Source organism: Oncorhynchus mykiss, chromosome 5 (assembly GCF_013265735.2).
Source record: "Oncorhynchus mykiss isolate Arlee chromosome 5, USDA_OmykA_1.1, whole genome shotgun sequence".
NCBI lineage: Eukaryota > Metazoa > Chordata > Actinopteri > Salmoniformes > Salmonidae > Oncorhynchus > Oncorhynchus mykiss.
Window position 1 is genome coordinate 75,191,349 of NC_048569.1, and position 23,634 is coordinate 75,214,982.

The window sequence follows — 23,634 nt, forward strand, 5'->3', positions numbered from 1 at the left end:
TGGATGTGGTTAAATAATACAGAACGCATCAGCTACCATTTGAGCTATACAGTGTGGAAATGTTTCCTTAATAGTCATAATAAAGCACTGTAAGAGAATAGATGTTTAGCAATGGTCCTCTCTGCATCATACCTGCTGCTCCACAGAGGCCAGGGCTTTCATCTTCTCCTCCTGCAGGCCCTGCTTCTCCTTCTCTGCCTCCAGGAGCTTTTTCTCCAACTGACGGTGCTGCTCCTGGGCTTCCTTCACACGCTCCTCAATGGCAGACCGAGCCTGCTCTGTCACCTAGAGAGACAAGGGAGAGAGTGCCAGAGGGATTTAGGACTGTACCGTTTACGATAGGGGTCTGAATAAGGGGTATGAGGGATATGGTTTGAGGACTAAAGTTGGAAGGTCATGTTTTAGTTTTTTTTACATCTCTGCATACATTATGAAGAAGTCAAAGTTTCGTGAGCCAATACTAACAAGCATTAGCGCAATAACTGGAAGTCTACTGGTACGCTAGCATACAGTACAATGGTATCCATGAGTATCCTACTTAGGGGCCAGGGTAGTATCCTACTAAGGGCTTAGGGGCCAGGGTAGTATCCTACTAAGGGCTTAGGGGCCAGGGTGGAGTCCTGACCTGCATTTCCTTGTCCAGGGACTCCTCTAGGCTCTGGGCCATGGCTCTGTACAGCTCCATGCTGGAGGTGGCTGTCCTCAGCTGCTCTGTCAGCTCCTCTGCCCGTGTCTCTGCCTGCTTCAGGCGGCCATGCAGATCCTCAGAGTCCCCTTCTGAAACCTGGAAACCTTAAGGGGTGGGGAGTTAAGAAGTGAGGGGGAAAGATGAGAAGATGAGCTGTTTTACTATAAAATGTCATGAGACAAACTAATGACAGCATAGCTGTAGACACTGACCTATAGCTACATGAAAGACTAGGAATCCCACAGCTTTAATAAGCAAACATGCTAACAAACGTTTCTGCTAGGAAACGAAATAACTGCACTCTGACCCACAACTTATTTTTAGTGAGGCACCGAAATTACATTTTTGGCCGATATGATACTTTCCTTGCCAAAAAACCCGATACTCGATATTTAATTTTAGCTGCCTTTTAAAATCATTCTACTGCAGTTAAATAGGTTACACACACAGGCAGCGGTCCAAGGCACTGCATCTCAGTGCAAGAACCAGTCCTTGGTTCGAATCCAGGCTGTATCACATCCGACTGAGATTGGGAGTCCTATAAGACGGCGCACAATTGGCCCAGCGTCGTCCGGGTTTGGCCGGGGTAGGCCGTCATTGTAAATAAGAATTTGTTCTTAAATGACTTGCCTAGTTTAAAAAAAAGGTTACACACACACACCCACACCAAAACGTAATTTTGTTGGCATGTACGCATGTCCCCATTACCAGTAAAACATAATCAAAACCTATTTCTTTCACTTGTTGTTTCGTTATTCATTTGTTCAGTCGTTTCATTCTCAACCAGGATTTCTATGGAATGCCGTTTGGGTCTTTACATGTCAAAAAAAGACCTTGTTGACTAATCAGGACCTGTCACAATTTAACGCATTCATTAATGTTTTACGTAGTTATTACACAATCACTCGTATTTCAAAAGTCACAACGATTCATCGATACGTATGCTATGATGTTGTCTCGCGCACCTACAGTGCTGGTCATTAAAAAAAAAAAGCTAGCTAGCTCATGGATGCAAACAATGTTCTTCCCCAAAAACGACAATCTGTTTCAGTAGCTATCCTAGCTAACTAGCTAGGTGTCATTTAAAATAACCCTAATTTATAAGACAGTTCTTATTTGATTAATGGTGGTCCGACTCCTCTATGTGAAGCTAGCCACAATAGGGATTAGCCACAACAGGGGAGTTTGCGGTTAGCCTTCAAAATAAAAGTATGTCATTGACAGTGATGCAAATCAATACAGATAGTAGAATTATGACATAACTAAACAGATCATGCTACACAAGTGTCTCAGGTAGTGCAGCTCATCCAGGATGGCACATCAATGCGAGATGTGGCAAGAAGGTTTGCTGTGTCTGTCAGCGTGGTGTCCAGAGCATGGAGGCCCTACAAGGAGACGGGCCAGTACATCAGGAGACGTGGAGGAGGCCGTAGGAGGGCAACAACCCAAAAGCAGGACCGCTACCTCCACCTGTGTGCAAGGAGGAGCACTGCCAGAGCCCTGCAAAATGACCTCCAGCAGGCCACAAATGTGCATGTGTCTGCTCAAACGGTCAGAAACAGACTCCATGAGGGTGGTATGAGGGAGGGCCCCGACGTCCACAGGTGGGGGTTGTGCTTACAGCCCAACACCGTGCAGGATGTTTTTAATTTGCCAGAGAATACCAAGATTGGCAAATTCGCCACTGTGCTCTTTACAGATGAAAGCAGGTTCACACTGAGCACATGTGACAGACATGACAGTCTGGAGACGCCGTGGAGAACGTTCTGCTGCCTGCAACATCCTCCAGCATGTCCGGTTTGGTGGTGGGTCAGTTGTGGTTTGGGGTGGCATTTCTTTGGGGGGGCCGCACAGCCCTCCATGTGCTCGCCAGAGGTAGCCTGACTGCCATTAGGTACCGAGGTAAGATCCTCAGACCCCTTGTGAGATCATATGCTGGTGCGGTTGGCCCTGGGTTCCTCCTAATGAAAGACAATGCCAGACCTCATGTGGCTGGAGTGTGTCAGCAGTTCCTGCAAGAGGAAGGCATTGATGCTATGGACTGGCCCGCCCGTTCCCCAGACCTGAATCCAATTGAGCACATCTGGGACATCATGTCTCGCTCCATCCACCAACGCCACGTTGCACCACAGACTGTCCAGGAGTTGGCGGATGCTTTAGTCCAGATCTGGGAGGAGATCCCTCAGGAGACCATCCGCCACCTCATCAGGAGCATGCCCAGGCGTTGTAGGGAGGTCATACAGGCACGTGGAGGCCACACACACTACTGAGCCAAATTTTTTACTTGTTTTAAGGACATTACATCAAAGTTGGATCAGCTTGTAGTGTGGTTTTCCACTTTAATTTTGAGTGTGACTCCAAATCCAGACCTCCATGGGTTGATACATTTGATTTCCATTGATAATTGTGTGATTTTGTTGTCAGCACATTCAACTATGTAAAGAAAAAATTATTTAATAAGAATATTTCATTAATTCAGATCTAGGATGTGTTATTTTAGTGTTCCCTTTATTTTTTTGACCAGTGTATATTCAACCTTATGTTCCCTGTAATATATATATATATTTATTACACCTGTTGATACAGGGCTCATGTGAAACTATTCTAAATTAACATTTTCTTTCACAGTGACACTGACTCCGAATGGGAGCCCCTAGTGCCAAGGTGTCCATCCCCCACTGAATCTGGTTCATCCAGCTCCTGCCACAAGTGGTGTTCATCTGCCCAAATGTATTTCTGCAGGCATGGATGTGCTATGGCACCTGGCATCAGCAGCATAATATTGTGTAGAGGACAGAGGGTCTTCCAAATATTGAAAGTATTATTTTGTAAATGTGTATATATTTTTTTTCATGTTTTTTCTCCAATTTTTGGGGGTGTGTGTTAGAATACCATTTTGGTATTTTGTATATAGTTATTCCATTCAAAATGTATAACTTCACCCAATTTGGCCACTTTGGTACATTTGGGCTACTTGTGTGGGACACCTGGGTGACTTCATGATAAATGTCATGTAGCACACTCATTTCGGAAGTTATCATTCTGAAACTTTGCACAAGTACTGTTGCCCTCTTATGTTTTTCACTGAAATAGTCCCCATCATCCTATCTGAATGTTTGTTTTGTCTTGTTCATTTTAAAGATGATACAACAATAAACATTTTTAAAAAATATGTTTTTTTCATTGTATTATCTAAACCAGATCTATTGTGTTATATTCTCCTACATTCAATTCACATTTACACAACTTCAGAGTGTTTTCTTTCAAATGGTACCAAGAATATGCATATCCTTGGTTCTGTGCCTAAGCTCCAGGCAGTTAGATTTGGGTATGTCTTCAAGCGGAAATTGAAAAAAGTAGGGGGGCAGCTCTGAGGTTAACGGACTTGCATAAATAAATAAATAAATAAATAAATAAATAAATATATATAAATATATATATATATATATTGTACAGCCTTACCTATGGATTGTGGATCAATGACATGGGGTACCAGTCTACTCAGTGATACACAGAACATTAGCATCATAGCTCTTATTGCGGGACTCTGAAACCACTGTGAATTGAGCCACATTTCTTGTTAACCTGTCTATTGAACACTATTCCTGAGGAAAAACAATACTGTGTGGACGTTTTGGAGTCTGATAACTCTGAGGACGACGTTGGGAAAAAGATATTGGGTATTGAGTAGACTGATACCGCATTTCATTGATCCCCAATCCTTAGGTAAAGCTGTACAGTGCAATATGAATGTCAACACACAATAGGATGACTGGGGAGGTGACTTCACATTCCAACCTTGTTTAACATTATCTAGTCTAAATATGGCATGATTCCACCAATTGTAACCGTCTGCATCACTTTCAAAGAGGTACTTTTATTTTGAAGGTAGCCAGCAAATTATACTATTGTGCCTAATCCTTATTGTGGCTAGCTTCACAAACATAACTTGGTCTGGTCAAGCCTCACTAGCCAGATGAAGCTAGTTGGATGCTTATAATGTTTGGGCTTTGGGCAACAGGGTTAAGTAGCTGGCTTGCTATTTATTTTCATGAACCGAAGTTAAATTTCAATAGGCGAACAACAATACTTACAAGAATTCCTAAATCATTGCTAAGAATAACGAAAATGACTGCAGTTTCAACTGGTCATTGTTTTTCCAGGCTGGTTGTACCAAGCTAAAGCTAGCCAGTCCAGAAGTTGCGGTCAAACAAATAATGAATCATTACAAACGCTGTATTCTTTAAAAAATAGTTTGTAGCCGGTGTTTGCAGACTTTTTTGTATAGCTTTGACAGTGTTACTGATAGCAGTGGTGGGGCTTGGCTTGCACATGCAATTTCAGAACACACATTCTATAATAGATAGAACTGTTTGACGTGTCAAACGAAAATCATATTTAAAAACACATCAAATAGTGTTATTTGCGTCTTTGACACGCAAAGACCCAAACAGCATTCCATAGTATGTTGTGAAGCTAATAGCAATGAAGCTATTACTGTCGTGAAAGCCAACATTACCCACGACAGAGAACGGTTGATTGTCAAGGGCAATGAATTCCATTACCTTGGCGTTAAATGGATTTCGCCTTTGAGCTGTCTCGCTGAAATTTTCTTACTCTTTCAAATGACTGCTCAACTTGTTGACTGCTCGATCCACACAGCAGACATTGTGGGCTAGGTTGGGAATGCTGCGTTGCACGTGTAGCGCAAAATTTTACATGGCGCCATTACGTCATGTACCTACGGTATATAGGTATTCGCGTCAGCTTTGACATCGTTTTTCACATCTGCGTTAAACTAGACATCGGGCCAATACCGATTTTGGCATTTTTAGCTAATATCATCCGATTCAGAAATGTTCACCGATATATCGTGCATCCCCCTACTTATTTGATAGATTCATGAGTGTTAGAAAAAGCAAGGAAATTTAACTTCAAAACATGTTTAATTGGAATGTGCAGCTGTTGTTGATAAGTGATGAATATGCTAGCTTCTGACATGACTGCAAGTCTGACATTTAGCTGGGAAATTTGAAAAATATCAGAGGCTATTTAAAGACAGGATGGCAAACTGGGATTTAAACACTCTTACAAATAGTAATTGTGTAAGTGGCTGTATTGAAGAAAACTCAGTACTATCCACATTCGAGCCATTCCAACATTCAGGCTACAAGAACTTCTATGGGTGGTTCCAAAACATTCTATGATGTCTCAGAAGGCAGTCAACCTGATGTGATTCTGTACGTTGTATGTACTCTTACCTCTGATGCCCATGGGAGTGGGCGGGGAGCTCAGGGACAGACGACCACCCTCTCCACTGCCCTGCTGCAGCCTGAGAGAGCTCACCTCCAGCTGGGCAGCACTCAGCTGATCCCTGGTCTTCTGGAGCAGGGCCGTCTGGGTCTCCAGCTGCCTCTTGGCATCCATCAGCTGCAACTGGATGGGGAAAGGCGAGGAAGGGTTGATTTTGTGTATGGTATGTGACAAAATGCTTGAATTCTGCCTTTTTGAAGCAAGTCTTGGGGGAAAAAGTATAAGTGTTATATTAAAGGAGAAAGAGGGATAGAATCGGTAGAGGTGGGGTTGTAGTTGGACTTGGGATGATCGTTGGTTAGACTTACATCTTGGTTTCTGCTCAGCAGGTGGCGTTGCTCCACCTCGTGCTCCAGTCTCTTCTGCAGCTGGCCGATCTCCCTCTCCTGCTTCTCTATCTGGGCGTTCAGACGCTGCCTGGTGTCTGTCTCGGAGCGCTCCAACGTGGCCTGAATGAGCACACAGGGAGAACAGTTAAAACATGACACGAACGCAGAGAGAACAGTGCCTCAACCAATTTATGAGTGGTTAGTGTGCGATGTATCAATTGTTTTGAGATTGGTGTGTGTGTGTCTGTAGGTACCTCTATGGTCTTGAGATTGGTGAGCAGCATGTTCTGTCCTCGTTGTTGGGTCTGCATGGTCTCCTTCTCCTGGGTCAGTCTGGACTCCACTAGCTTCAGCATCTCTCTCTCCTTCCTGAGGCTCTCAGCACGACCCTGGAGGAGGAAAACACTCAGCTCAACTGTGGCTTAGAAACTAGATGTAATACATGTATAGAAAGACCACTAACACACACATTACGAGAGTGAGACCAAGTATTGTCTTTTTTTCTAATACAATGAACAAAATACTTGGAACACACACCTCTGCCATGTTTAGTTTCTCCTGGGCAACCCTCAGGTCCTGGGTCATGGTGTGAACAGTCTGCTCACACGTCTGGGCTGCAGCAGCCATCTTCTGTCCCTTCTCCATCAGAGAGGCAATCTCCTTCCTGTAGCCCTTAACATTATCCTGAAGCATCTCATACCTGGGGGGGGGGGGTGTCACCAGGTAGGATCAGTAAGTTATCAAGCAAACTTTGCAAAAAAATTGTTGTTCCCACATTGAGAAAGACAAAATGTCCAAAACACTTTGGTAAGTGTAACTTACCCACAAATTCCAAGGATTTTTGAAAAACCAGGGAATTTGGGCAAAGTTCACAGAATTTTACAACCCTAATCATGTGCCATTGTGTTGAATAGTGACCTGAAAGTGATGTGCAATTCTCTTACCTCTTGGAGGTAAACTCCAGTTGGGTGGATATCTTGGCATTCTGGAATCTCTGGTCAGACAACTGCTTCTGTAGCTTCTCACTCTGCTCCATCAGGGCCTTGTCACTCTCAGACCTCTCCCTCTTATAGGAAGAGAACACTTCCTGCAACTAATAAACATACCAAACAAGATGTTCCTTTGGATAAGAGTAATGCAACAATTTTGTATAAAACTAATTGAAGGATATTGTTTGTGATCTACCATAACATGGCGGTTTGGTGGAACAAAAAGGACAGAATGTTTGATGTATCAAGCAATGCTGCATATACATGTACACTGATATGCAGACTTCCATTCTCAATGTTAAATGGTAGACATCCACAGAATTCCTGTAGTTAGTAGGTGTATACTGCCCTCTAGTGACTGACTAAGAAAACGTGTAAAACAGCACAGAAGATTGTGGGAGTTCACCTGTCGGAGGGCTGCCTTGGCCTCTACCACCTCGGTTGACTCGGTTGCCATAGTAATGATTCCAGTGGGTGTGGTGGGGGTGGCGGCTGGGGAGCGGCGGGGGGTGCTAGAGAACTCCTCAGCAGCTGCTGCATCTGAGACAAGAGGTCAATATGTAATTAATATATACACATCTCAAAGTTATCCACTGGGGCTGGGACAAAAATTACTTCTTAAAGAACCAAAAGCCTGCACACGGTATATGCTGCTCCAGTACTTTATTCATGCACCCACATATACATTTCTGCTACACTAGCCTCATCAGGCCCTGAAGAAGGAAATGTTTGTGAATTAATCTGAACCCGACCTTGCTGAGGGAAGCTGACTCCGGTGGCCTGGGCCAGCAGCACTCTGTACATATCTCTCTGCCTAACGATGGACTCAGCCAGCTGCATCTGGTGGCCCCGCTGCTCTCGCAGAGCCTCCAGCTCTGCCTGGGCCTTCTCCAGACTGCGCTCCAGCTCACTGCACCTGGGGGGGGGTTGGAATGACCTTTACTTATCCACAGACAAACATTTTACTGACACGGGGGAACCTAAGGGGAAGGTGGAGCAGGAGCTACTATCATATTGCTTATGCCAATCCAACAATGTCAGATCCACAAATGTATCTAGTGGGTTGTTTCTGGATAGAGAAAAGGACAGTCGGACACTTATCTTGGGGGCTTGGGTTGAAAGCAAAACATAAATGATCTGCAAAAAATATGGACAATTAAGTATATCACACTTGGTGCCAGTGGTCTCTTCCTCCTCCCTCTCCTGTGCCTCGCTGAGCTCTCGGAGGGCCACCAGGAGGCGCTGGTTCTGCTGCTGGAGCTCCTCCACCCCACGAAACGTCACCAGGTGCTGCGTGATGACCTCTGACGTGCTGCTGATGTCAGCAGAGCTCACCTCCTCGTCGTGGGCTACATGGTTACCACGCGCCTCCTCCAGCTCAATGAGTAGGACACGGATCTGGTGGGGGAGGGGGTGAAAAAGTTATGTCCCAAACCTGTATTCTTGAAACCATCACTTTTTGATCGACATTGTTATTGATTTTCCACACCTAATTCTACGACAATAGCGAGGTTTGTGGGGTTATAAGACAGGATGTTCTGTTTAGGCCCTACCTGCTGCCCCATGTCTGCAAGCTGCACATCAGACCTCTGGTTGTCTCTCTCCAGGACAGAAGAGCGCTTGTTGGCCTCGTCAGTCACCTTCTGCAGACGGTGAACCTCCTGAAACACAGTAACTAGTTATAATTCCACTGTATGGGTTCTGCCACACTATAAGTGCACATCATAGAAAAGTGCAGTGCAGTTCACGAATACCAACCAAGGCAAGCGGTACCGGAGCATCAAGTCTGACACCAACAGGCTCATGAAGAGCTTCCATCCCCAAGCCATAAGACTACTAAATAGCTAAAAAAAAAATGTCCACATACACTATCTGCATTGACCATTCCATTTTATATGCATATTCTACACCCACTTGATTTGCTCATGCACACACAATCATATACGCTGCTGCTACTCCATTTATCATATATCCCGTTACCTTACACCTATACATACAGTTGAAATCGGAAGTTTACATACACCTTAACCAAATACTTAAACTCAGTTTCACAATTCCTGACATTTAATCAGATTAAAAATTCCCTGTTTTAGGTCAGTTAAGATCACCACTTTATTTTAAGAATGTGAAATGTCAGAATAATATTAGCCTCAAATAAATAATGAAACGTGTTCAATTTGGTTTAAATAATGCAAAAACAGTGTTGGAGAAGAAAGTAAAAGTGCAATATGTGCCATGTAAGAAAGCTAACGTTTCAGTTCCTTGCTCAGAACATGAGAACATATGAAAGCTGGTGGTTCCTTTTAACATGAGTCTTCAATATTCCCAGGTAAGAAGTTTTAGGTTGTAGTTATTATAGGAATTATAGGACTGTTTCCCTCTATACCATTTGTATTTCATTAACCTTTGACTATTGGATGTTCTTATGGGCACTTTAGTATTGCCAGTGTAACAGTATAGCTTCCGGCCCTCTCCTCGCTCCTCCCTGGGCTCGAACCAGTAACACAACGACAACAGCCACCATCGAAGCAGCGTAACCCATGCAGAGCAAGGGGAACAACCACCCAAAGGCTCAGAGCGAGTGATGCTTGAAACACTATTAGCGTGCACTAACTAGCTAGCCATTTTACTTTGGTTACACCAGCCTCATCTCGGGTGTTGATGGGCTTGAAGTCATAAACAGCGCAATGCTTGACGCACAACGAAGAGCTGCTGGCAAAACGCCCGAAAGTGCTGTTTGAATGAATGTTTACACGCCTGCTTCTGCCTACCACCGCTCAGTCAGATACTTGTATGCTCAGTCAGATTATATGCAATGCAGGACATGCTTGATAATATCGAGTAATATCAACAACCATGTGTAGTTAACTAGTGATTATGATTGATTGCTTGTTTTTTATAAGATACGTTTAATTAGCTAGCAACTTACCTCGGCTTACTGCATTCGCGTAACAGGCAGTCTCCTTGTGGAGTGCAACGAGAGAGGCAGGTCGTTATTGCGTTGGACTAGTTAACTGTAAGGTTGCAAGATAGATCCCCCGAGCTGACAAGGTGAAAATCTGTCGTTCTGCCCCTGAACGAGGCAGTTAACCCACCGTTCCTAGGCCGTCATCGAAAATAAAAATGTGTTCTTAACTGACTTTCCTAGTTAAATAAATATTAAATAAAATGTGTAAAAAAATACCGATTTACGATTGTTATGAAAACTTGAAATCGGCCCTAATTAATCGGTCGACCTCTACTTTATGTACAGTAAGTCAAAAGGTTGGACACGCCTACTTATTCAAGGCTTTTTCTTAAAATGTTGAATATTTTCTAATAGTGAATACATCAACACTATGAAATAACATATGGAATTATGTAGTAACCAAAAAAAGTGTATATTACTTTATATATTTCAACAAAGTAGCCACCCTTTGCCTTGTTGACAGCTTTGCACACTTTTGGCAACCTCTCAACCAGCATCATGAGGTAGTAAGCAAAGAAAAATGACAGCCCATCAGTACTTTAAGACATTAAGTCAATACGGAAAATGAAGAACTTTGAACGTTTCAAGTGCAGTCCCAAAAACCATCAAGCGCTATGATGAAATTGGATCTCATGAGGTCCACCAGAGGAAAGGAAGACCCAGAGTTACCTCCGCTGAAGAGGATAAGTTATTTAGAGTCACCAGCCTCAAATATTGCAGCCCAAATAAATGCTTCAGAGTTCAAGTAACAACTGTTCAGAAGAGACTGTGTGAATCGGGCCTTCATGGTCTAAATGCTGCAAAGAAACTACAACTTTCTTTTATTTAACTAAGCAAGTCAGTTAAGAACAAATTCTTATTCACAATGACGACCTACACTGGCCAAACCCAGATGACGCTGGGCCAATTGTGCGCCACCCTATGGGACTTCCAATCATGGCCAGTAGTGATATAGCCTGGAGTCGAACCAGGGTTCGAACTACTTAAGGACACCAATAAGAAGAAGAGAATTGCTTGGGTCAAGAAACACGAGCAATGGACTGGTGCAAATCTGTCTTTTGGTCTGCTGATTCCAAATTTGAGATTTTTGGTTCCAATCGCCATGTCTTCGTGAGACGCAGAGTAAGTGAACGGATGATCTCCACATGTATGGTTCCCACCGTGAAGCATGGAGGAAGCGTGATGGTGCTTTTCTGGTGACACTGTCAGTGATTAATTTAGAATTCAAGGCACACAACAAGCATGGCTACCACAGCATTCTGCAGCGACATGTCATCCCATCTGGTTTGCGCTTAGCCTTGGTTGGTATTCGTGTTTTAAGAGGACAATGACCCAAAACACACCTCCAAGCTGTGTAAGGGTTATTTGACCAAGAAGCAGAGTGATGGAGTGCTACATCAGATGACCTGCCCTCCACAATCACCTGACCTCAACCCAATCAAGATTGTTTGGGATGAGTTGGACCGCAGTGAAGGAAAAGCAGCCATCAAGTGCTCAGCATGTGTGAAGTCCTTCAACACGGTTGGAAAAGCATTCCAGGTAAAGCTGGTTGAGAGAATGCCAAGTGTGCAAAGCTGTCATCAAGGCAAAGAGTGGCTACTTTGAAGAATCTAAAAAATATTTAGATTTATTTAACACTTTTTTGGTTACTACATGATTCCATGTGTTATTTCATAGTTTATTTCTTCACTATTATTCTATAATGTAGAAAATAATAAAGATAAACCCTTGAATGAGTAGGTGTCCAAACTTTTGACAGGCACTGTATTTTAATTACTTTCTCATGTTCTTATTTTTCGTACTACTTTACTTTTGTTTGATTTTGAAAGAGCAAGCAAGAAAAGGCATTTCACTGTACTAGTGCAGGTGACAAAAAAACTAAAATACATTGCATTGCAGTGCAGTTCACCAATACCATCTCAAATACATTATTTTCACTTACCCTAGACATTCTGGATGATACAGTTTAGTGCAGTTCAAAACCATCCCAAGCCATTGCATTTATCATGAGTTCACTGGATTGGTTTCTAATTATCCTTACATATCCTCAGATGTTTGACTAACAAAAGTCTCTTGGTCCTTTGTATGGCAATAATAAAATACACAAACTAAAACCCACACACCTTAACTGCCTGTTCCAGCTTGGATGAAAGGCTGGCCACAGATTTCTGCATACGCTCATGCTCATCCCTCTGGCGTTTAAGGATGGGACCCTTAGCCTCCACCTCCTGCACTATGTCATCCAAGTACTTATTCACCCGCTTGTTCTCCACACGCTCCAGCTGCAGTGCCTCCTGGGTCTCCACATACGCTGTGTACAACTGGAGAGAAGAGGTCGCTCAAACAGTTATACAGTCCCACCCTCAAACATCAGTACTATGAGCGTAATGTGTTTTAATATAACCGTTTTCTTTGCAAAGTAAATCTCTGTAGATGAATTCTGTAAATGTTAAGTAAATATGTGACATGAAAATGTGTGACATAGAAGAGTCCTCTGTCACCAAAGCAGTGCAACTGTGGCGTTACCTCAGTCAGCTTCATGCCAGGTTTGACTATCTTGGCAACGGCGACTGCGGTCGGGGACATGGTGGTAATCGTTTCCTCTGAAAGCACTGAGGCTGCACCGGCAGAGCCTGGACACACACAACCATGCACAGGGTCAAAGTTCATCCTCCATCTCAAACTGAGTTCTTCAGAGCATGACCAAAGAAGCCACATCAACCTAACACAAATCAGTCAGTGGACAGTTTATATTAGCCATCGAATGCTCATTCAAATAACATCAAACTTACTGGTAAAGAGGTTAATTCTGAGAGACATCGTCCAAAAATGAAGCAATTTCACAGTCCAGTCAACTGTTCAGTAGAATCAGGCAAGATTGTGTCTAAGACCTGACCTCTGAGCTTGGTGTCGGACAGCAGTTCGTTGGCGTTCTCCAGTTCTTTTTCCAAATTGATTATCCTCTCCTTCAGTGCAGCAGCCTCATTGTCCCGACAGTCATCCATCTCCTGCAACCTCACCTCTAGGGCCTTGTTCGCTGTAGAGAGGAAAGGAGAGGATAATGGTAGCCCACTTGTGACAAGCAAACCAAGTGCCCATGTCTGAAGGTTTTGCATTGAGATGGTGTCAGTGTGGTTTCTCTCTCACTCTCACCCTCTCCAGCATCTTTCAGCAGCTTGTGCAGCTCCTCTACAGCCCCACTCAATTCTTCACTCTTGGACTCAGAGTCTGCAGCAGCTCCCTGGGAAGACAAGGTAAAGGGTTGTTGGCCAGTGTTGGGAAAGAAACAATGTATTCAATGCTCCACATCATCCACCACAAAAATGTTGCATGCACCTGTTAACTAAAATGTTCCCCAAAAGCTTACTTACAAAAAAAACCATCAAGGTAGCAATGATGACCACCATTATTAGGGAGCTATGGACTATCCACTGGAATCCAAAACAAATCCAAGACTTGTTCTACATACCTTGTACAAGTTGGAGAGCTTTATGTTGGCATTCAGCTCATTTCTAAACTTCTCCTCCATGCTAGCCTGCTGCTCCTTATCCTCTTTCAGTTTGTTGATTATGTCTTCAGCCTGCTTCTGAAGGCCTTCATTTGAAGTCTTCAAACTGATCACTTGGTCCTGGACTCTGTTCAACTACAAAAAAAAAAAAAAACAGACAACTATAATGTTGACAGAGTACTGGGGGAGAAGCCAGTCAGGTAATAGTTTGTTTTTGATATGTGAATGACTCCATACTCAATAGATGAATATGATAACCAGAATGTACAGCTATAAAAAAAATATATATATTTTAAACTGTCATGTTCTTACCTCATCCTCTTTGTTCTCCAAGCTGCACTTCAGCTCCAGGATCTGGTTGCCCTTCTGGCGTGAAAGAGCCAGCAGCTCCTCACTTTTAGCCTTGAGCTCTGCGTTCAGCCAGGCAGTCTGGCCTCGCAACAGCTCCTTTTCCTGCTCCATACGCTTCTCACGGTACTGAGGGAACCGGCACAACAGCATGGATTACACATGATATATACATGTATTAGATCATTTCAACACCTTCCTTGAGAGGTGGGTCCTATTCAAGTGGCCACGAGCTACAGAGCATTGAAATAGGCTCACCTTGATGTTGACCTCTGAGGATTCAAGCTCATCCAACTTGAACTGCAGCCCCATCTTTGAGGCATTGACTTCCGCCACTTTGTCATTGAGGCGCTGCAGGTCCTCTGATTAAAAAAATGAATCCAATAATACATTAGATCAAGTGTGTGTCTGTGTGTTTGCATCTCTCCACATAGATTCATCCATACCACTCAGATAGGCCACTTCCTGGGATCTCCTCTCCAATGTACGCACAAGCTCCCGCTTCTCTGCCTCCAGTTCATTTTTGGCTTTACAGAGCTGGGCCTAGAATAAAGATGTTAAAGTCAATGTCAAGCTCAAAAAAGGCTGGGTGATAGGGCCTAAAAAATTATCAATGGTTTTAATGTTCTCTAAATAAGCTTTGTTGTAAAATTAAAAGGTCAAACACAGCATTTCAAAACAGTCAGCAATAAATCTAATGAATTCCAGGCTTTTGAAATTATACATTTTTAAAAATATATATTTTTTACCTTTATTTAACTAGGCAAGTCAGTTTTAAGAACAAATTCTTATTTTCAATGACAGCCTAGGAACAGTGGGTTAACTGCCTTGTTCAGGGGTAGAATAACAGATTTTTAGCTTGTCAGCTCTGGGATTCAATCTTGCAACCTTACAGTTACAGGTCTAACGCTCTAACCACTAGGCTACCTGCCGCCCCATATATGCCTTCCACAACCACAAGACCGAGTAATAATGTAATTATTTTATGAAAATAGTCCAGCATGCCTTTTCTTTGCAATAATCACTCTTCTGCCTTTCAAGTCTGTCTATGAAAATACCCTTTGTTGCAAATGTAACCAGAACCATGAATAATGCACATTCAGTAATAATGACTAACTTCTTGCAGCAAACATAGAAAATTAACACAGGTCTCATAAACAATCCCTTAAGCACAAGACCACATGCAAGTGAGTAGCCAGCTAATCTTTATTGTTCAAGTTTAGCCACCTTGGATCCATTTGCTAGCTAACAAGGCAGAAAAGTTTCATTGTTATGAATACACCCTTCTGTCTATCTCTAACTGTTTGAACAGCATGTTAGCCTGTCCACTTTGTTTAGATATTCAAATCAAGTGGCCTACCTTATTTCTCAGAATGAGAACAAGTTGCCAATTCCATATACAATTATGTGTTATGCTTATTTCACATTTAAAAAAACAGACTAGACAGCTAGTCGTCTTTGGTTGAAATGCTGCAATGCCATGCGTAACAGAAAAATAACATTAATTTCCAAAGGGTATCATTAGAAAGCTTAAATTCTCTATTACAGTAAAATAATGTCTCAATGTGTTTCGGCGTCAATATGACTAATTATGTTGTACCAAACTGCAAATAGCAAGTTGAAAATGCTTGTCAGAGAGGAAGAAGTTCTCTCTTATCTTTGTTGTTGTGAGTGGCAGGGTCTTGGTCAGGGTGTGTGCAAACAGTGAGAAAGAGACTAACAGAGGTTTCACTCTCACCAAAATAAGCCCAATGTTATTCTATGGATATAAGCTTGCCGCCTTAACAACGACTCCCATTGTTAGGGCGGAGGCATGCGCATCTCATCATTACATTCAGATCTCTGGTGTAAATGGAAGGTACACACAGCACAGAAGGAGCTTAGGAGACTTGACCAAAAATACATAAGAACATGTGGAGATAAACACTTATAAAAAAACAAAAAGTAGAAGTTGATTCATGTGATAGAGGTATTTGGAATATCGGGCAAAACAAATTTGAATGAATGTTATATATTACCTAGCCCTACACAAAGCGTTAAAGAGGTGACAAGACCATGAGGTTCTCACCTGTTCAGATGTCAACTTCTCTTGGTTGATTTCATACTCTTTATTCTTTTCTAGTACACTCTTGAGTTCTTCATCTATAGAAAAAATTGCAATTTCATAAAATGGTGGATCGTCATCCCCAATGATGGGATGTACTTGACCCAAGGTCAAACTTGGGTCATGGTCAGTAAATTGCAAAGAATCACATACCGGGGTTTACATACTGTACATGTACTGCAGTGGTAAGTAAATAGCCTTTGAGTGGATCAAGAAGCTAGTTCCACTTACCGATCTTGGTGAACTCCTCTCGGAGTTTGTGGTGCTGTTCAGTCTGGGTCACAAACTGTTCCTGACTCTGTTCAAGACGTTGCACTTTCTCAAAGAACTGTTGTTCTACAAGAGTGACAACACATGTTAACGTTGCTGCTATTGTCTCGAAGGCGTAATGATAAATCAGGTAGTTTAATAAAAAGTTATCTGGGAGTATAGAGAAGTTCTTAAACGAACTAGTCATCCACCACGTTGCCAACGTCAGCCAGTAAGCTAAACAATTTAGACATGGCTGATTAACAATGTTGACAAGCTACCCTAGCTAGCTAACGATTTTTTAATCCATCATATCACTATGCCTTGTGAGATAAACAGTTGTCGATGCAGCCGGGAAAGGCCATCCACGTTCTGCGATAACGAACGTACAATGTGAAATATTTGTTTAACTAAACCTCATTGTTCGATCTGTGATAAGATTATTATTTTTTTGTAACTAAACCAAGATAGACCACTGCCCGTCGTTTGAAATGGGAACAAATGTGTCATGGTGGGTAGAACAAGCCTAGAGGTGGGCGGAGCCATGCAAGAGCAAGCGAGATCCTATTGGCGCTTACTAACACGCATATTTCCGTTAGGGAACGCCTACTCTAAAGTGCAAGTGCGCAAAAACTACTCTTACTAAACAACACAATTTAAAAAGAACACTTTGGCAAAGAGAAAAGTCTACAAAACTTAGTCCACTGCGTAACATATAATAGTTTTAGGAACAGAACATTGTATGGAGATCAAATGTTTAATCAATGAGCAAATTAGCACAATGTCGGCTAAAATCCATCTCGTTCCATCTTCTCCCACTGCAGGCAACAGGGCTTCCTCTCACTACCATATTTGGTAGTGAGTGGAAACGCCACGCGGATATTTCAAATGTATACATCCGGTGAAAAAACAACGCGACAGATGTATCTGTGATTCTGTCTTTAGCTAGCTACGTAGCCTAGATAACGTTAGCTAGCGAGCTGGAATTGTACACATTACAATGACTTATTCGGATATAACTTACCGCTATCGACTCTAAATTGCTCCTGGTGTGACTTGAGGGAATCTATTTCATATTGCAGATCAGAAAATAACTTTTCCAGTTTATTTTGAACAGCTTTTGGTAGCTTCGCTATCTCAGCGCGCTCCAACGCTTGAAGTAGCACTGTAGCCATATTTCAGCCACACCAATTCTGCTCTGAGCAGGCGCATTGATGACTTGTTCGCTCACAACGTGGTGTATGATGGGAAAAGTAATGTTTACTCTTTTTTTGTGACTGGGAATGTAACTTTAAAGTCCTGATTGAAAGTGCACTTCAGTCCAGCAAAAGGTCTTATCTGAGTCTTTGAAACCAGCGCTGAATGTTTTCATCTCAGGGTTTAATAACTTTTATTCTCATTAAAAAACAGTTATTATATTACCGGTACAATCGCTAAGTCCAATACAATATACATCTCCTGTTACAATTCCCCCAGTTTACAGTGACTTTAAGCAAGGAGTTGCTCTTTTTTTATTTCACCTTTATTTAACAAAGGTAGGCAAGTCAAGTTCTCATTTATAATTGCGACCTGGCCAAGATAAAGCAAAGCAGTTCGACACATACAACAACACAGAGTTACACATGGAGTAAAACAAACATACAGTCAATAATACAGTACAAAAATAAGTATATACAATGTGAGCAAGTGAGGTTAGATAATGGAGGTAAAGGCAAAAAAGGCCATTGTGGCGATGGTGGACACCAAGGAACTTGAAACTCTTGACATGCTCCACTACAGCCCTGTCGATGTTCCTGTAGTCCACGATAATCTCCTTTGTTTTGCTCACATTGAGGGAGAGGTTGTTGTCCTGGCACCACACTATCAGGTCTCCGACCTCCTCCCTATAGGCTGTCTCATCGTTGTTGATGATCAGGCCTACCACTGTTGTGTTCGTCCGGCAAATTTAATGATGGTGTTGGAGTCGTGCTTGGCCACGCAGTCATCGGTAAACAGGGAGTACAGGAGGGGAATGGTATCCAACACGTGTTTGATACCATTCCATTGACTCGATTCCAGCCATTATTTATCTCTTTTGTGAAAATGTGTCAATTTCAAGATATGAATTCATAGTGCAATTTACATAACTCCCATGGTTTATTTAAGAAATACCTAGGTGTCTGGTTAGACTGTAAACTCTCCTTCCAGACTCACATTAAGCATCTCCAATCCAAAATTAAATTTAAAATCAGCTTCCTATTTCGCAACAAAGCATCCTTCACTTATGCTGCCAAACATACCCTCATAAAACTGACTATCCTACCGATCCTTGACTTCGACGATGTCATTTACAAAATAGCCTTCAACACTCTACACAGCAAATTGGATGCAGTCTATCACAGTGCCATCCGTTTTGTCACCAAAGCCCCATATACTACCCACCACTGCGACCCGTATGCTCTCGTTGGCTGGCCCTCGCTTCATATTCGTCGCCAAACCCACTGGCTCCAGGTCATCTATAAGTCTTTGCTAGGTATAGCAGCACCCACCCGTAGCACGCGCTCCAGCAAGTATATTTCACTGGTCACCCCCAAAGCCAATTCCTCCTTTGGTCGCCTTTCCTTCCAGTTCTATGCTGCCAATGACTGGAACGAATTGCAAAATCACTGAAGTTGGAGACTCATATCTCCCTCACTAACTTTAAGCACCAGATGTCAGAGCAGCTCACAGATCACTGCACCTGTACATAGCCCATTTGTAAATAGCCCATCCAATTACCTCATCCCCATGCTGTTATTTATTTTGCTCCTTTGCACCCGAGTATCTCTACTTCCACATCTATCAATCAAGTGTTTAATTGCTAAATTGTAATTATTTAGCCACTATGGCCTATTTATTGCCTTACCTCTCATATCTTACCTTATTTGCACACACTGTATATACTTTTTTCTATTGTGTTATTGACTGTATGTTTGTTTATTCCATGATTAACTCTGTGTTGTTGTTTGTGTCGCACTGGTTTGCTTTATCTTGGCCAGGTCGCAGTTGTAAATGAGAACTTGTTCTCAACTAGCCTACCTGATTAAATAAAGGTGAAATAAATAAAATCACCAACAAACTATCATGGTCCAAACACACCAAGACAGTCATGAAGAAGGCACAACAAATCCTATTCCCCCTCAGGAGACTAAAAAGATTTGTCATGGGTCCCCAGATCCTCAAAAAGTTCTATAGCCGCACCATCGAGAGCATCCTGACCGGTTGCATCACCGCCTGGTATGGCAACTGCTCGGCATCCGACCGTAAGGCGCTACAGGGGGTGGTGCGAACGGCCCAATACATCACTGGGGCCAATCTTCCTGCCATCTAGGACCTATATACTGGGAGGTGTCAGAGGAAGGACCAAAAAATTGTCAAAGACACCAGTCACCCAAGTCTGCTACCGCACAGCAAGCGGTACCGGAGTGCCAAGTCTTGGTCCAAAAGGCTCCGGAACAGCTTCTACTCCCAAGCTATAAGACTACTTAACAATCAAATAGCCACCCGGACTATTTACATTGACACTGCTGATACCCGCTGTTTATTATCTATGCATAGTCACTTTACCTCAACTTGCATGTACAAACTACCTCGACTAACCTAAAATATTCACTCAATGCACTCTGGGTTTTAATAAAGTGCAGGACAAGTCATTCCACCAGAATGTGCTATCGGACAGCTAATAGATTGCTTTTTAATAAGAGGAGACATAATCATTGCAATCAGAACATAATATTAACATGTAAATATTATTGGTAACATAATAAATAGCAGAAGAATAACTTCAGATTAAATAATGCTGTAATTGAACATTGAAAAGGCTACAGCCCCTTTAAGTGCTAGCATTGATTTAGTTCCCCTTGTGATTTTCACCAAATATACAAAAGTATATGAACACCCCTTCAAATGAGTGGATTCAGCTATTTCTGCCACACCCGTTGCTGACAGGTGAATAAAATCGAGCACACTGCCATGCAATCTCTATAGGACAAGCAATGGCAGTAGAATGGCCTTACTGAAGAGCTCAGTGACTTTCAAAGTGGCACCGTCATAGGATGCCACCTTTCTAAAAAGTCAGTTCAAATTTCTGCCCTGGTCAACTGTCAGTGCTGTTATTGTGAAGTGGAAATGTCTAGGAGCAACAATGGCTCAGCCGCGTACTGGTAGGCCACACAAGCTCACAGAATGGGACCGCAGAGTGCTAAAAAGTCTGTACTCGGTTGTAACACTCACTACCAAGTTCCAAACTGCCTCTGGAAGCAACGTCAGCACAACAACTGACCTCAACCCCATTGAACACCTTTGGGATTAATTGGAACGCAGACTGCGAGCCAACATCAGTGCCCAACCTCAATAATGTCCTTGTGGCTGGAAGCAATGTTACAACATCTAGTGGAAAGCCTTCCCAGAAGAGTGGAGGCTGTTATAGCTGCAAAGGGGGGACCAATGCCCATGTTTTTGGAATTCGATATTCGACATGCAGGTGCCCATATACTTTTGGCAATGTAGTGTATATCCTCATCATTGACAAGTAATTACAGCTTTCAGGCTTTAACAACAGTATCTTCAACTCATGGCACAGCAGAGAGATCATATTTATTCATGACCTATACTCAAACAATGTTCTTTATGTCTTTTACACATATCTAAGCTACATTTGGTATCCCGCAAAAATTACTATTATTGTTTCTTGCAAGTTGAACTGTATATTTAGAGAGACATTACCTCCAGATGCGTCAATGAGCGGTCCAGCTGATAAACGTTTCCCCAATTCACAGACTCAAAGGGTTTTATCTACTATTTTTGAGTCAATTCATACTTGGGATAGACACAATATAGATAATGTAGTAAGAATCTTGGAGGGACCTTGAGATGGATTGACAAGGAGGAATGGGCAGCATGTACATTTCTACTCATGCAACACCACATTCTGCTGTTCCAGTACAACATTTTACACAGACAACATAGAACCCCATACGTTCTTAATAAGTTTGACCCTCAAAGACCCCCAAAATGTTTAAAATGCAAAACAGGAAGTGGCACATACAGTTGAAGTGGGAAGTTTACATACACCTTAGTCAAATACATTTAAACTCAGTTTTTCACAATTCCTGACATTTAATCATAGTAAAAATTCCCTGTTTTAGGTCAGTTGAACACCTTTCTAAAAAGTCAGTTCACCACTTGATTTTAAGAATGTGAAATGTCAGAAAATAATAGAGAATTATTTATTTCAGTTTTATTTATTTAATCACATTCCCAGTGGGTCAGAAGTTTACATACACTCAATTAGTATTTGGTAGCATTGCCTTTAAATTGTTTAACTTGGGTCAAACGTTTCAGGTAGCGTTCCACAAGCTTCCCACAATAAGTTGGGTGAATTTTGGACAATTCCTCCTGACAGAGCTGGTGTAACTGAGTCAGGTTTGTAGGCCTCATTGCTTGCACACGCCTTTTCAGTTCTGCTTGCATATTTTCTATAAGATTGAGGTCAGGGCTTTGTGATGGCCACTCCAATACCTTGACTTTGTTGACCTTAAGACATTTTACCACAACTTTGGAAGTATGCTTGGGGTCATTGTCCATTTGGAAGAACCATTTGTGTCTAAGCTTTAACTTCCTGACTGATATACCCACATAATTTCCCCTCCTCATGATGCCATCTATTTTGTGAAGTGCACCAGTCCGTACTGCAGCAAAGCACCCCACAACATGATGCTGCCACACCCGTGCTTCACGGTTGGGATGGTGTTCTTCGGCTTGCAAGCCTCCCCCTTTTTCCTCCAAACACAACAATGGTCATTATGGCCAAACAGTCCTATTTTTGTTTCATCAGACCAGAGGACATTTCTCCAAAAAGTACAATCTTTGTCCCCATGTGCAGTTGCAAACCAAACTTTTGATGGTGGTTTTGGAGCAGTGGCTTCTTCCTTGCTGAGCGGCCTTTCAGGTTATGTCGATACAGGACTCGTTTTACTGTGGATATAGATGCTTTTGTATCCGTTTCCTCCAGCATCTTCACAAGGTCCTTTGCTGTTGTTCTGGGAGTGATTTGCACTTTTCACACCAAAATATGTTCATCTCTAAGAGACAGAACGCGTCTCCTTCCAGAGCGGTATGACGGCTGCGTGGTTCCATGGTGTTTATACTTGCGTACTATTGTTTGTACAGATGAACGTGGTACCTTCAGGCATTTGGAAATTGCTCCCAAGGATGAACCAGACTTGTGGAGGTCAACAATTTCATTTCTAAGGTCTTGGCTGATTTCTTTTAATTTCCCCACGATGTCAAGCAAAAAGGTACTGAGTTTGAAGGTAGGCCTTGAAATACATCCACAGGTACACCTCCAATTGACTCAAATGATGTCAAATAGCCAATCATTAGCTTCTAAAGCCATTACATAAGTTTCTGGAATTTTCCAAGCTGTTTAAAAGGCAGTCAACTTCGTGTATGTAAACTTTTGCCCCACTGGAATTGTGATAATGAATTATAAGTGATATAATCTGTCTGAAAACAATTGTTGGAAAAATTACTTGTGTCAAAGTAGATTGTGCATGACCTACTTGCCAGAACTATAGTTTGTCAACAAGAAATTTGTGGAGTTTTAATAACTCCAACCTAAGTGTATGTAAACTTCCAGCTTCAACTGTACAGTTCCAGTCAAAAGTTTGGACACACTCATTCAAGGCTTTTTATTTTTTTTATTATTTTCTACTTTGTAAAATAAAAGTGATGACATCAAACTATGAACTAAGTCATATGGAATCATGTCATAACCAAAAAAGGGTTCAATCTAAATATATTATTATATTTTTTTTTACCTCTTTTTTTCTCCCCAATTTCATGGTATCCAATTGTTGTAGTAGCTACTAACTCCCGTACGGGCTCGGGAGAGACGAAGGCTGAATTTCATGCGTCCTCCGATACACAACCCAACCAGCCGTACTGCTTCTTAACACAGCGCGCATCCAACCCGGAAGCCAGCCGCACCAATGTGTCGGAGGCTACACCGTGGACCTGGCAACCTTGGCTAGCGCGCACTGCGCCCGGCCTGCCACAGGAGTCGCTGGTGTGCGATGAGACAAGGAGATCCCTACCGACCAATCCCTCCCTAACCCGG

The 23,634-nt window shown here is 42.4% G+C and overlaps 1 protein-coding gene across 8 annotated transcripts in view; it reads right to left on the reverse strand.

Moving 5' to 3' along the window:
• LOC110524570 (nucleoprotein TPR) overlaps nt 1-17,714 on the reverse strand; it is a 37,786-nt gene extending 20,072 nt beyond the window's left edge. For 6 of the 8 annotated variants that reach the window (XM_036978419.1, XM_036978414.1, XM_036978416.1 and 3 more), the window contains exons 1-22: nt 17,521-17,714; nt 16,479-16,583; nt 16,212-16,285; nt 14,590-14,686; nt 14,402-14,505; nt 14,108-14,272; nt 13,757-13,930; nt 13,441-13,528; nt 13,184-13,324; nt 12,814-12,920; nt 12,411-12,608; nt 8,873-8,980; nt 8,491-8,717; nt 8,072-8,235; nt 7,726-7,859; nt 7,275-7,423; nt 6,868-7,030; nt 6,585-6,719; nt 6,310-6,450; nt 5,950-6,124; nt 626-792; nt 133-285 (exon numbers count right to left, since the gene is read on the reverse strand). In XM_036978419.1, coding sequence (XP_036834314.1) covers nt 133-285; nt 626-792; nt 5,950-6,124; nt 6,310-6,450; nt 6,585-6,719; nt 6,868-7,030; nt 7,275-7,423; nt 7,726-7,859; nt 8,072-8,235; nt 8,491-8,717; nt 8,873-8,980; nt 12,411-12,608; nt 12,814-12,920; nt 13,184-13,324; nt 13,441-13,528; nt 13,757-13,930; nt 14,108-14,272; nt 14,402-14,505; nt 14,590-14,686; nt 16,212-16,285; nt 16,479-16,583; nt 17,521-17,671 — 3,120 coding nt within the window. In that variant the 5' untranslated portion in view covers nt 17,672-17,714. The remainder of the gene's footprint in view (nt 1-132; nt 286-625; nt 793-5,949; nt 6,125-6,309; nt 6,451-6,584; nt 6,720-6,867; nt 7,031-7,274; nt 7,424-7,725; nt 7,860-8,071; nt 8,236-8,490; nt 8,718-8,872; nt 8,981-12,410; nt 12,609-12,813; nt 12,921-13,183; nt 13,325-13,440; nt 13,529-13,756; nt 13,931-14,107; nt 14,273-14,401; nt 14,506-14,589; nt 14,687-16,211; nt 16,286-16,478; nt 16,584-17,520) is intronic. The other 2 variants (XM_036978417.1, XM_036978413.1) reach the window with 1 other exon arrangement.
• Between the last annotated feature and the right edge of the window lie 5,920 nt (nt 17,715-23,634).